General features: G+C 41.6%; 1 protein-coding gene across 3 annotated transcripts in view; it reads right to left on the bottom strand.

Moving 5' to 3' along the window:
* MAPRE2 (microtubule associated protein RP/EB family member 2) overlaps window positions 1–13,677 on the bottom strand; it is a 152,994-nt gene that overhangs the window by 39,519 nt on the left and 99,798 nt on the right. For all 3 annotated transcript variants that reach the window (XM_040984882.1, XM_040984881.1, XM_040984883.1), the window contains 2 exons: window positions 7,303–7,448; window positions 3,136–3,349 (listed from right to left, as the gene is read on the bottom strand). In XM_040984882.1, coding sequence (XP_040840816.1) covers window positions 3,136–3,349; window positions 7,303–7,448 — 360 coding nt within the window. The remainder of the gene's footprint in view (window positions 1–3,135; window positions 3,350–7,302; window positions 7,449–13,677) is intronic.

Below are 13,677 nucleotides of genomic sequence, written 5' to 3'. Positions count from 1 at the left end.
TTTTTTTTTTTACGAAAGATGATGGAATTCCTGGAGAATGAGGCCAAGGCAGCAAGGTAATAATTCTGTTTAGGTGAGTAGGAGCACTGGTACCCATGAAAAAAATTAAAGACAATTATGATTGGAGAAGAAAAATATTCTGAGGTCTATCCAATTTCACGACTGCAAACTTGGGGAGGGAGGGATGGCACTTGAATTTTAAGACCAACCTGTTCACCAACAGCAGCTATAGAAAATGACTTGAAGTTGTGAAATTACCAGCCACCCTTGATGTTCTTGCCTCCTCCTCCTCCCGCTCCTTCTGTCTCCTCAAGCCCAGACTCTGGGAAGCCACTCTCCCCTTTCACTACTCCAGCTCCCAGGCTGGTGAAAGCTGCTGACAAGGGGAGAAAGCCCATCTGACCCGCCTTCAATGTTTGATTCCCAAGCTCCTTTTGGCTTAGTTTTTATTCAACTTCTATCACATATGTCCTAGAAAATAAATATTCCTGCTCCTTCATACACCTTTACCTATGCCCCTTAAACACGCTTCCCCCCTCCAACTTCAGGTTCATACGGCACTAATTTCTCCTCTTTCTCCTATTTTCAATAATTCCCTTTGCATGGAACTTTTCCTGTATTTCAAACTTATTCACTTTGCTTTATCCTAATAACAGTCAAAACAGAAAAAAACAAAAGAACACTGGGGTGGGCATTTGGTGCAGCGGTGAAGCTGCCATCCGGGAAGCCTGCATCTTCTATGTGAGTGCCCGTGCTGCAGCTGCAGCTCCACTCCACAGGTCAGCTTCCTGCTACTGCGCATCTGGGGCCGCAGTGGGTGATGCTCAGGTGTGAATTCCCAGCTCCTGGCTCCGGCCCGCTTCAGTCTGACTGTTGCAGGCATTTGGGGGAAGGGTGCAGTGTTTAAGAAATGTCTTTCTGTGTCTCAAAAAAAGAAAATTCATTAAAAGAGCGTTCTCCTTCCAATCTTAACCTGTAGAAGCTATCATCAGCTCTTTCCCTACACTAACTAAATGTTTCTATTTTCCTCAATAGTTTTCCCTGGAAATCTGCTGCAGGTCCAATCTTCTTTCACTGTCTCCACTCTCAAAACCCTTGTTGAACTGCTGCGGTCTAAGTGTACACGCTCAGCACTTTAATGGACCAGTCCTCTAAGGACGGGTGATCACCTCCTAGGTGTCAGATTTCGGTGGCCTGTCTGCAGGCTCCTCCTCTCTGCTGTCTTCACAGTTAATTTGTGACACTATTGCTGACCCCTTTCTAGAAATCTCCTCCCGTTCGTTCTATGATGCTAAGTGCTTCTGGTTTTTCTCCTCATACTCATTTTTTCCCTTGATTTCTTCCTCCTTCTTTCCCTTTACAACAAAGCGTTTTCCAAAGATGTATGCGCAATAACCTTTATTCTATATGGGTTCCACCTTTCGATGGCTCCAAAGCTGCATTTTTACATTTTCTTAATTTCTTTCCTCCAATCACTCCTCAGCTTATTCCTGGACCCACCACTCCACTGAACAAGCTCCCAGTAGGGCAATGCCCTGGACTCCCTCTCCCCCGACTTCTCAGCAGACACAGGCTGACCACCCATCTCCCTGCCTTGTGCTTCCCTGACACATTTCTCCCCCGTTTCTTCAACTTTACTGACAGTTTTCCTGCTTCTCAAGCAAGCCCAGGCCCTTTCTCTCAACTCAACCTTTATATATTAGACTCCCCTAACGTTATTATTCAGTATTCACATCTAGGTTCAACTGCATGGAGATGGAGAAGACTTCACAAACGTGTGCCTGTAGCCCACACTTCCTTGTGTCCCACGCATACGTGCGTATGCATATCCACATACACATCATACATGGACATTTGCCCCTTTGGTTCGTCTCTTACATGCTACAAAGAAATCCCAGACTCAGCATGCTCTGAACAAAAACAGGGTCACTTCCCAGATCTGGTTTTCCTTCAGCACTGTAGGGAAGAGAAGGGTTGGAGCCATGCTCCAAAATGAAAGTGACTCTGAAATTGAGCAATACGCCCACCCATCCCCTTGCATAAGAAAAACCAGTCATACATGACTCATCCTTTATCTACCTCTAGCATCCATTCATCATTCAATCCTCAGTGTCTCTCAGAGCTGTCTGTGCCTCTTCACTGACACATCTCTATTCCAATCCAGAAGAACATTATTTCATATATAATAATGGTAAATATGCACACCAGCCCCTATTTACTTTTAAAATATTTTTTAAAGTAATGTCAAATTTCCAATGTCTCTCTTTACCAAAATACAGCCACAATCCAGAAATGAGAGGCAAAAAAAAAAATTTCTTAATAGTGAGGCAGACTGGTTACATGTACTGTTGATCATTTTGAATTCATTTTGATTGGAAGGCTGGCATATACAAGGGATTTGCATTATTTAAAAAATGAAGGTTTCTTATTTAACAGTTAAGGGTAACCAGTTTAACTAGGCTCTGCATATGGGAGGGAAACAACTGGTTTTTGAGGCTTCCATTGTGTGCCTGCTCAGTACTTACAGCAAGAAGTTAATAATGATAATTCCAATTTATAGGAGCCTATTCTACTTGATAAAAGTCTTTTCATGTTAGAGATGCTTAGAATAGATTTCAGAAAGTTTTGTATTCACAAAATTTAAGAAAAATAGTTTGACATATTTATCCAAAATGACATCATTTTTGGACCAAGCCGAGTAAATGAGATGTGGCTCCATATTTCATATATAAACATGCATTGCCCATACAGGAGACAGGATGGGCAGTTCCTGCACTTCCTTTGAAGGATTACAGATGATGGCCAGGAAGCAGTAAAATTATTTCAGTTAAAAATCTATAAGAGATGACTTGAAATTTCTTAGAAAAATTAGGAGGGAAAGAAAGTCTATCTGTTTTTAAACATCCTACTTCAGTGACGTAACACGAGCAGCTCTGCCTTCTTCAGAATTTAAACTGGGATTACTGGACTCATGACAAATGGGTCACGGCAAGATAAATGGGACCAAGCAGACAATAATAAAAACCATCCAAAGGCAGTAAGAGCTTGACTGCTGAGCAGAATCAATTGCACGCACACTGGTGATTACGGAGGGTCTGGAATGAAAGTGACTCCGTGATCTCACTGTGACAGTACCTGCTGTGGGCGAGTTAGCATGATGAGACTTTTTTGGCAGGTTGAAGATCTGTTCGCCAGGGTCAGGGGGAGGAATTGCATCTTGCCCTTGTCGAGCCTCCACGGGATCATACTCCTTGCCATCGTAGTTGGCATCATAGAATTTCTTAAACCACTGAATAAAATCCAGGTTGTCTTGGAAGCGTCCTTTCACTAGCTTCTCCACTGGGATTACCTATAACACAAAATCACCGCGTGAATCAAAGATCTCAGCTTGGTCTGTTTCGATACAATAAGAGTACTAAGAAAATAGAATCATTTCCTACAAGTGCAATTTCATGATGGTAACTCATTTTTTTAGCCTGTTGCTAAACACTCATTTTAATAGTAAATTAAATTAAATCTTGGAATATTTAATACTTTTGAACAAACCGGACAAGAGCAGGCATTTTCTCTGCTATCAAGAAAGGCTGGTCTCCCTCACAGTGCATCCACTGTCAAAACAGCTCCCCACAAAAACATATCTGGGATATTGTGCCCTCTCCAGAATGATGGGTCCTCCCTATTTCTTGATAAGACTGAGTCCAGCAGTGCTGCAATAAACTCTTACAAGGAATGCAGCTACTAAGGAGTGCAAAGGAGTAAGATTCCTATCAGTGAACATGTACTCCAATCTAATGGTTTAAACAAAAAGAGTTTTCCCAGAGCCTATTTACAACGTAGAGACAAGAATACACAAAATAAGCCATGCCTGTAAACTCTTGGGTTACCCAGGAGCACAGCTGGCCTGCTAGGGGTGTACATGAGAAATGGGGGCCAGCCAAGAGGTCAGAGTAGCACGCTGGAAGACATGCCCAGCACCATGCCAGCTTCCTACCCATGAAAACATACAGTGACTGTTCCTCCTAACAGCCAAAAGGGAAGTCTTAGAAAGGAAAGTGTCAGGATTTGGACAAAGCCGACATGCAGTTTGATTGCTCTGGTTCAGTGCCTACTCCTTTGGGGAGGGATATGGAGAGGTGTCTTGCTGTGGGAATTGTGCTCCCTGCCCCGTTTTTACTCTCTCCACCTTTGGGTGGGAATGCTAGTTGAACGTGAACCATGAAGACTGATGGGGCTGGGGTGGGTACCAGATGGGGCGTGGGTGCATGAGCAGGGGAGTACCACAGTGCTGAAAGAACACAGCTTCACCGTGTGAGGACACGAATGGAAGCTGTGTGAAACGTTCAATGGGGCTTTGCATCACAGGATCTATAAACCACTGTTCCAGTAAGACCGGGCCTCTCTGATCAACATGTAAAGACCCTTAACAGCAACGACAACTTGAAAAAAAAAAAGTGATGCGTTTAGGCCATCCATCAAAATACAGCATTACTAATAAACTAAACCAAGCATAGAACCCAATCAGGAGAAGTACACGTTAGGAATAAACCCCGCTGGCTGTGAGGCTTCCTCTGGTCTCAGGGACTTCGGGGCTGAGCTGTCTCACCTGCTGCTTCTCCAAAACTTCAGCGTGACTCAGGAAGGATCCCCACCACACACACCTTTCACTGGGTTCTCCGTGGACAACTGAACGACTTTCAAGATCTCTGAGTTTTGTGTTTTTGTTTGTGCTGATGTTATTGGAACATTACTGGTTTCTTAGAGGGTCTGGCTCTTTGACGAACATCCTCAAGTTTATTGCCAGACGTGCTTGTGAGGAGTTTCCGATGACAGTGATACATGAGCCTTTAAGGAAAAGCCCTTCTTTTTTGCTGACTTCATTTTACACGGCATTAGTTAAAAAATGTGAAGAGGCAAGCGGAACTTAGCATAGAACCTTCTGCCACCTCACCAGGCTACGGCAGACACGAGCAGAAGCAGGCAGTGGTGACTCTCATGACACTTCTGGATCCAGTCCCAGCATTCTGAAGCCAGAAGGCTAGCCAGGGCCAGCAAAGCCAGGCTCCTCCACTGCAAGAATTTTTCTTTGATACTTAAAAAAATTCACTTATTTATTTGTAAAACAGAACAACAGAGGGAGAGGTGGAGAAATCAGAGTACAGACCGGGGCTATCAACGATAATCAATCTCAAAATGTCAATTTCACTCTGCTTATTAGTTACCACAAACCAGGGAAAACACATACTTGCCTTCCGGGGACTGATCTATTTACTAAGCATCATGCTCTCCAGTTGCCTCTTGTAGACAGGATTCTGTTTTGGGGCTGTGCAATATCCCGCCATGTATTATATTACACATAATATATTACCTATATTGCATAATCTTTCTATCTGGTCATTAGTTGATGAACATTTGTCTTAATTCCATATCTTATCTATTGTGAGTGGAGCTTCTGTGAACATGAGAGTACAGACAACTATTTCATGTGCTGATCTGATTTCTTTTTGTTACATTCCCGGGGGAGACTGGCTGGGACATGTGATGGACCCATTTGCACATTTCTGAAGTGTCTCCTTACTGTCTCCATAATGGTTGCACACCAGTTTACTCTCCCACCAGCATTCTCAGTGTGTCAGGTACCTTCCCCCCATGTCCTCCCCAGCATTTGTTATTGATTCTTGGATGACAGTCATTCTAACCACTGTGAGGTGAAACCTTGTGATTTTCATTTGAATTTAATGACAACATTTTTACATGTGTGTTTGCTGGCAAGTTTTTTTTTTTTAAAGATTTATTTATTTTATTGCAAAGTCAGATACACAGAGAGGAGGAGAAACAGAGAGGAAGATCTTCCGTCCGATGATTCACTCCCCAAGTGACCACAACGGCCGGTGCTGCGCCGATCTGAAGCCAGGAACCAGGAACCTCTTCCAGGTCTCCCACACAGGTGCAGGGTCCCAAAGCTTTGGGCCGTCCTCGACTGCTTTCCCAGGCCACAAGCAGGGAGCTGGATGGGAAGTGGAGCTGCTGGGATTAGAACCGGTACCCATATGGGATCCCGGGGCGTTTAAGGCGAGGACTTTAGCTGCTAGGCCACACCGCTGGGCCCGCTGGTAAGTTTTTAGTCTAGGGTCCAGCGTGGTAGCCTAGTGGCTAAATCCTCCCATTACATGTGCTGGGATCCTAAATAGAGGCCGGTTCATGTCCCAGCTGCTCCACTTTCCACCCAGCTCTCCCTGCTAGTGACCTGGGAAAGCAGTTGAGGATGGCCCAAGGCACTGGGAGTCTGCAACCACATGGGAGACCCAGAGGAGGCTTCTGGTTCCTGGTTTCGGATTAGCTTAGCTCTGGTTACTGTGGCCACTTGGGGAATGAACCAGTGATGGAAGATTCTTTTTTTTTAAAAAAATATATTTTTATTTTGAATTATGTGGTATAATTTTGTATAGGCTGGGATTCCCCCCCCCCAACTCCCACCCCTCATCAGATTTTTCCCATTTTGCTACAATAGTGTAGTCTTTCATAAGGAATCATAATTCTATCGGTTTCTTATTTAAGTGTACCCCGACATTGTTGGTACAGACAATGTCAGACAGTCCAGAATCCCCTGTCTACACATGTCCAACAGTTTCATTGGGATTCCATCTTTCGTCTGGATGCAGGGATGCATGTTCCATTGTACCCCCATGTCTGTATATGATGGACCCCAGTACTCCATCACTATACATTCAGTGGTGGAAGATTTCTTCTCTCTGTAAATTTGATTTTCCAATAAAAATAATAAATAAATAAATAAATCTTTTTTAAAAAGCTTTTAGTTTAATGGTGACAAAAATCTCCTGAAATAAAAGTACAGCATGTTAACCCTATGCTTGTGAGGCCAGCACCGCCTACTGGAGTCAGGTTCAAGTCCCAGCTACTCCACTTTGGATCTAGCTTCCTGCTGAAGTGCCTGGAACGGCGCTGTGCAAGACGGCCCAAGTTCTTGGGCTGCTGCCACACATGAGGGAAATGTGCATGAAACTCCTGTCTCCTGGTTTGGTCTGGTCCAGCACTGGCTGTTGTGGCCCTCTGGGGAGTAAGCCAATACATAGAAGGTCTCTTTAGTGTCTATCTGTCTCACTTTGTCTTTCAAGTAAATGAAAATATCTTTTTGAAAAAGAAAACATAAGAGTTTAGGGTTGATGACAATCTATTGGTGAAGTGCTAAAACATATTCTTTTGACACATATCTGGCGTTTTCCATTTCTGCTCAAAACTTTTTAAAGACTAGTACATGTATGTAGGTACAAATGAGTCTCTTACCTTATCAACATTCATCCGCTTAAATGATGCCTGCAGAAGCTTAAAGTTGTGAATATATTCATGCTCCAACTTTGCTTGAAACTTTACTTTCTTCAAACTAATGCAGCCTGGAAAGAGCATGTCCATGAACTGGCAATAGGCGGCTCCTGGAAAGACACAAGGAAAGCACCGGCCTGAGTCTCTGGCCTCACACAGACCTGACAGAGCTGCAGGGAGGAAGGGGATTGTGCTAACAGGAACCAACAGCCCTCCAAGCTCACCCTTCCTGGCCGTGAGCCCCAGCCATCATGGTCCTTCTAGCTCTTTGTCCAGCAGGGCTGCGGGCTGGAAGGAAGAGCTCATGCCCACTGCACACAGCACCTGCCATTTCCCCAGTCCTAATTGCGAGGTATTGCACTGCAGGCCGCAGAGTCTCACCAGGTTCATGATCAAAGGACAGAACAGGGAAGCAGGGTAAGAATAGCTTTCTGGCAACACAATTTTCTTCTATCTTAGCTATTACCTACTTTAAGTCATTGGAGTAAATGCATTTGAGACAAAGAGCTGACAATGTAAACAAGAGATAAAGTTTTCATAAAACACACAGCTTCAGGTGGGCACCCAGCTTGGTGGTAAAGTTGTCTGTTCGGATGCCCACCTCCCTTGATGAAGTGCCTAGGTCTGATTTCTGGTTTTACCCCCTGGTTCCAGTTTCCTGCCCATGAAGACCCTGGGGACTGGCCAAGTGATGCGGTTCCTGTCATCACATGGGGAAACCTGGATTGCCTGGATCCTAGCTCCAGCTCTGGTCTGGCCCAGCACTGGGTATCATGGGTATTTGGAGAATGAACTTGCAGACAGGAGTTCTCTGTGTCTCATTGTGGCTACTTCTTAAATGAATTAAAATTAAAATAAATATGTAGTTAAAAAATACACATATACCTGAGCTATTTCATACCCATCTTGCAAAATGACTTAGGTGAACTAAAGACTTCTAACACCAAAAATGGTTGTTTACCCGCTTAATTCCAACCTAGAGCAATGGGGTTCCTATATTATGAGGGATGAAGACACAGACATCATAACACTCACAGGATTTCTGACTCATGCTGCTTATGACTGAAATAAATGTGAGTGAAACGTTCAATGAGTCCCCCAAGGGAACCAGGACTTAGAAAACATACAAAGAGCTTGCACAACATGACCATTTCAACTAGAAGATCCTGGTCAGATCATGCATGCTGTTCCTACCTTCTTCATAGAAGAAGCTAATGGCATCTAGAAAAAGAAATCCAAAGCAGGAATGAGTCTTCCCCTTTTACAATTGAGAAAAGTAACTGTGGGGCAAGCAGGGGCCAGGCAGCCATTTGCTGTTCTCCTGGTCTGTTGGGGTGTCCCCAATCCCCTAGCACACCCCATCATCTGGGCTTGAGCGAGGAGCTCCCTTCCCCCTACAGGCCACTTTCCTTCACCTGGCAAGAACTTGCTTTGTTTCTTTGGTCAAAGGCTGAGTATCATTACTAACATGAGCAATCCAAGATGACAGGGGACAAGACACCAGGAATCCAGGAATCCAGTGGCTGTGAGAACCATGTTGGGTGCAATCCACTTTTGTAGTAAGAGCACAGTGATGCCAACACAGACCCTGATGAAATCCCCCATTCAGTGATGGTACTAGTGGGTCCTGCCAAACAGATGGACTATCTTAAAAGCTCACCAAATGCGTACAACAAACCAAAACACAACACAACAGAGGCTGTCAGAGAAACATCTGGGGCCATCAGCCAGCGGCCTCATACTTGGCTCTTCCTATACAGAGCCACCAGATGGAGCAAATCCCAACCAGTGTCAGTAACTTCATTCTCATCTGGCTAGGAAATGCTACTGCCTCAGGGCCTACTCTTTCAAGGTAGTTTGTTATTCTCACCTATGGAGACCCAGATGCTGTATGTTCTTACAAACCAGCCAACCAAATTATTCACCATTCAAATATAAACGAAAGCAAGAATCATCTCTAAGGGTCAGTATTCAGAGAAGATTACTGGTATATGTCATTCTAGTATTTTGTACTAGGTATGTACAGGGGCCCTATACATAACTATCTTAAAAAATGTAAACTTGTTTTAAAAATGTGATCATGTTATACCTATTTTATGTAAATCTTTTCTTGACATGATTTGACTACAATTTCCTTTATGGGTCATTTAACAGTCTACTAATATCTGTAATAGCTTTCTGATTAGCAACTCTCCCAAACCAAGATTACATAAATATTCATGCATATTTTCTCCTTTAAGTACTTCCACAGTCTCAAGTTTTATATTTAAATTCTAAATCCATGTGGAATTTATTTTGGACTGTGATATCAAGTGTGGTTCCAATTTCAGTCATTCCAAATGTTAGTGGAAATCTGTCATTTTTGGCTCCACTGCATTTGGACACCTTCCTACCTGGGGAGGTGCCCACAGGGCCCTGCCTCCCACTCCAGGAGCTGAAGGCGGACAGACGCCCCTCTCTGACCATCGGCAACAAGGACACAGGCCCTGCAGAGTGTAGTTGTGGAGCCGATGGAGGGTCTCGAGCTCAGAGCTGCACCTCACTCCTGGGCCATGAGCTGTGTCCCCGCTCTCTAGCCTCTGTTGGTCTCTGTCATCTCCAGCATTTGTTTTTCTACCAAATAATTCTAAGCTACTCAATAGCTTCCCCGCAAATTCCTCTTCTGCTTAAACTTGCCAGGATTCGCTTCTGCTATTTTCATCCCAAACTGTCAACGGATAAAGTTCACTGGGTGTTAAATAATATCACTGAGCAGCGAAATTGTACCTTTTTTGCTGATGAGTAGTTTTTACCTATATATTACTTTTCTAATATATGAATTTAGGTCTTCTTCTAGAATTTCTTTTAACTTCCTATCTTTGTGATAGTTCCACATTCTAAAGTTATTTAAATTCTGTATTGTATTATTCTCTGTGGGATAATTTCCCCTTCCTTCTTTATCAAAAATTTTCTTCAAATTTCATCTTGCATTTATTCATTATGTTTTTATGACTGTTATCAGGGCATATAGCAAATAACAGATTTTAATAAACATTAACTATGTACCAATTAGTAACATCTTTGAGATGTATCATAAAATTCACCATTTTGAAATGTACATTTCATTGTGACTTCACAGATTTTTACATCCTGGTATCAGTACCAATTCCAGCACACACATTTATTAATTTAAAATGCAACTTTATAATCTTTAGCAAGCACTCAATATTCTCTCTTTTCTCCAGGCTCTGGTAATCACTAATCTAATTTCCTGTCTATGAATTTACCTATTCTGGAGATTCTGTAGAAATGGAATCACACAGTATGTGGCCTTCGTGTGTAGTTTCTTTTTCTTAGCAAAGCCTTTCTAAGGTTCATCAATTCTGTGGCTTGTATCAGGTCTTGCTTTCTTTTTATCCATGAATAATATTTCACTGTATTCTGTACTATGTAGGTACTCATGGGCTCACAGACAGTCGTAGGCTATTCTGAACAATGCTGCTATGAATACTTGTGTATAAGTTTTTCGTGTGGTCACATGTTTTCAGTTTTCTTGGATATCCGCCTGGAAGGATTCCCTGGGTTATATATGGAATTCATGTTGAAGAATGGCTAAACTGTTTGCCAAAGCAGGTGCACTATTTTAATTTTTCACTGGCAATATATGAGAACTTTAATTTCTCCGCATGTTCATCCACATCTGTTATTGTTAGTAATTTGACTCCAGTTGTTCTACTGCATGCAAAGTAGTAGCTCATTGTGGTTCAGGTTTGACTTTCCTAATATCGAATGACATGATGTAATCACGTTATGACGAAATCTTCCCCATGTGACTTTTGGTCATTTGTACATCTCTGAAGAAATTTCTATGCAAATCTTTCGCCTATCTTAAAACTGAGTCATCTGTTTATTGTTGGGTTCCAAGAATTCTTTCTGTAGTCTAGAGACCAATCCCTTTACCAAGATAATTACATTCTGTCTTGTTCCGTGGATTGTCTCTCCACATTCTTGCTAGCATTCTTTGAAGCACAAGTCTTCAAATTTTGTAAAATCTAATTTACCGAACTTTTCTTTTGTTGATGTGCCACTATTGTCATATCTAATACATCATGTCTAGCCAAAGATTCACACCCATACGTGCTTCTAAAAACTGTTTAGTTTTTTCTTATAGTTGAGTTTAGGATTCATTTTGAGTTAGTTTTTGCATATTATTTGAGGTTGGGTTCAACTGCATGAGACTATCCAGTTGTCAGGGTATTTCTTGGACAGACTATTTTCTCTCCATTTAATTGTCTTAACATTTTTGTTGAAAATTAATGAACTACAAAGTATGGGCTTATTTCTGTATTTTTTTTAAAATAATACCTTTATTTAGGTTAGTATTAGCCTAATCTTTTTTTTTTGTTAAGATTTATTTATTTTTATTACAAAGTCAGATATACAGAGAGGAGGAGAGACAGAGAGGAAGATCTTCCATCCGATGGTTCACTCCCCAAGTGACTGCAACGACCAGTGCTGCTCCGATCCGAAACCGGGAACCAGGAACCTCTTCCAGGGCTGTACTCCACTACTTTTCCAGGCCACAAGCAGGGAGCTGGATGGGAAGCGGAGCTGCCAGGATTAGAACCAGCGCCCATATGGGAACCTCGGGCCATTCAAGGCGAGGACCTTAGCTGCTAGGCCACGCTGCCGGGCCCTTATTTCTGTATTTTACATTCTTTCCTAAATATCCACCCCAGGTCAGCTATGTATATAATCTTAGGATAAGCTTGTTAATTTCTGTAAAAATAAAAGCTGACATTGTGACAGAGTTTGCCCTGAATCTAGAGGGATCAACATGAGCAGTATTGCCATCTTAACAATATTGTCGTATGGTGTTTAAATACAGGATTTTCCCCTTCTTTAATTGCTCTAAACAATGTATTATAATTTTCAGTGTATAAATCCTTGTTAAATTTCTTTGTATTTTATTTGTATTTTATTTATTCTTCATATTTTATTTTATCTTTACATAGACCTGCGTCCTAATTTTGTTTTCAGATAGCTCTTTTATTGTATACAAATACAAATGGTTTTTGAATATTCGTCTTGCATCGTGTAACCTTATTAACTTGTTTCTTTTTCTTGTCTCACTTCCCTGGCTAGAAGTTCCAGTTCAATGTTAAACTGAAGTAACCGGAGTGGACATTCTTATCTCCTTACTGATCGTTGAGGAAATGCATCCGGTTTTCATCACTAAGATTAATGTGAACTGTAAGTTTTTTTGTAGATACCTTATCCAAATTTTTTTCTATTACCAGCTTGTTTGATGTTTTATTGTGAACGGGCATTGCATTTTGTCAAATAATGTTTGACTGTGGTGAGATTATCTTGTGGTTCTGGCCTTTATTCCATTAATATAGTGTTATTATAATATTTTATATTCACATTAAATCAACTCTGTATTAAATCCACTGGGGCAGGGTGTATAATTCTTTTATATGTTACCAGATACATTTTGCTAGTATTTCATTCAGAATATTGGTGTCATCAGCAGATGACACAATGATGTAATTTTCTCATGCTATTGTTGGTTTTGGGGGTAAGGTAATGCAAGGGAAGTCTCCTTCTCTTCTCTCGGAGGAAGTGAGTGAAGGACCAGTGTTTCAACAACTGGCAGAAGTCACCACTGAAATCAACTGGGCCTGTGCTTTCTCTTTTTAGAAAGCAGTTTTTTAAGTTAGTAATTCAACCTCTTGTTAACTAGGCCTATTGTGCATTTCTATTTTTGTTTTGCTTTGCTTTTTAAATAAGTCCATTATTGTTACTGATCACTAACCTAATCAGGAAGGCATACTGAATCTTATAATAACTGGAAATATAATAATAACAATGTTTTTCTCCTCTAATTTACCATACTTATTAATTTGATAATGTTGAATCATCTTGGCATTCCTGGACAAAGTCCTACCTCAAAATGTTTGGTAAGTTTTCATTACAATCATAATTTTACATCTGTATTCATAAGTGAGAGCTTGTCTACCTCCATGTCCTTTTTTCCTGTTTACTTATCATGATTCACTTGTTTAAAAATAAGTTACTATGAAACCATCCATACCTTTAGAGTCTAAAAGACCAAGCATTAAATTTTTTAAAAAGTCTGATTAGAATTCTAAGTGAACAATTTAATCCTTGTAAACCTTGGGCTTTTCCTACCTTCCTTACACATTTTAGAACTGTTAGTACCAAATAAGCTGAGTAACAGTCCATTAAAAAAAATCATTTGGGAGTTGGAGAGTGTGAAAGAGTGGGAAGCAGGGGGAGCCCCAGTGCTAGTTCCATCTGTTGCTTCACTTCCCAAATGCTCCCAACAGCTGGGGT

This window comes from Ochotona curzoniae, unplaced genomic scaffold (genome assembly GCF_017591425.1).
Source record: "Ochotona curzoniae isolate NIBS_2020 unplaced genomic scaffold, NIBS_Ocur_1.0 contig_43, whole genome shotgun sequence".
Taxonomy (NCBI): Eukaryota; Metazoa; Chordata; class Mammalia; order Lagomorpha; family Ochotonidae; genus Ochotona; species Ochotona curzoniae.
Note: the sequence above shows the minus strand (reverse complement) of the source record. Positions and strands in the feature narration are given on the sequence as shown.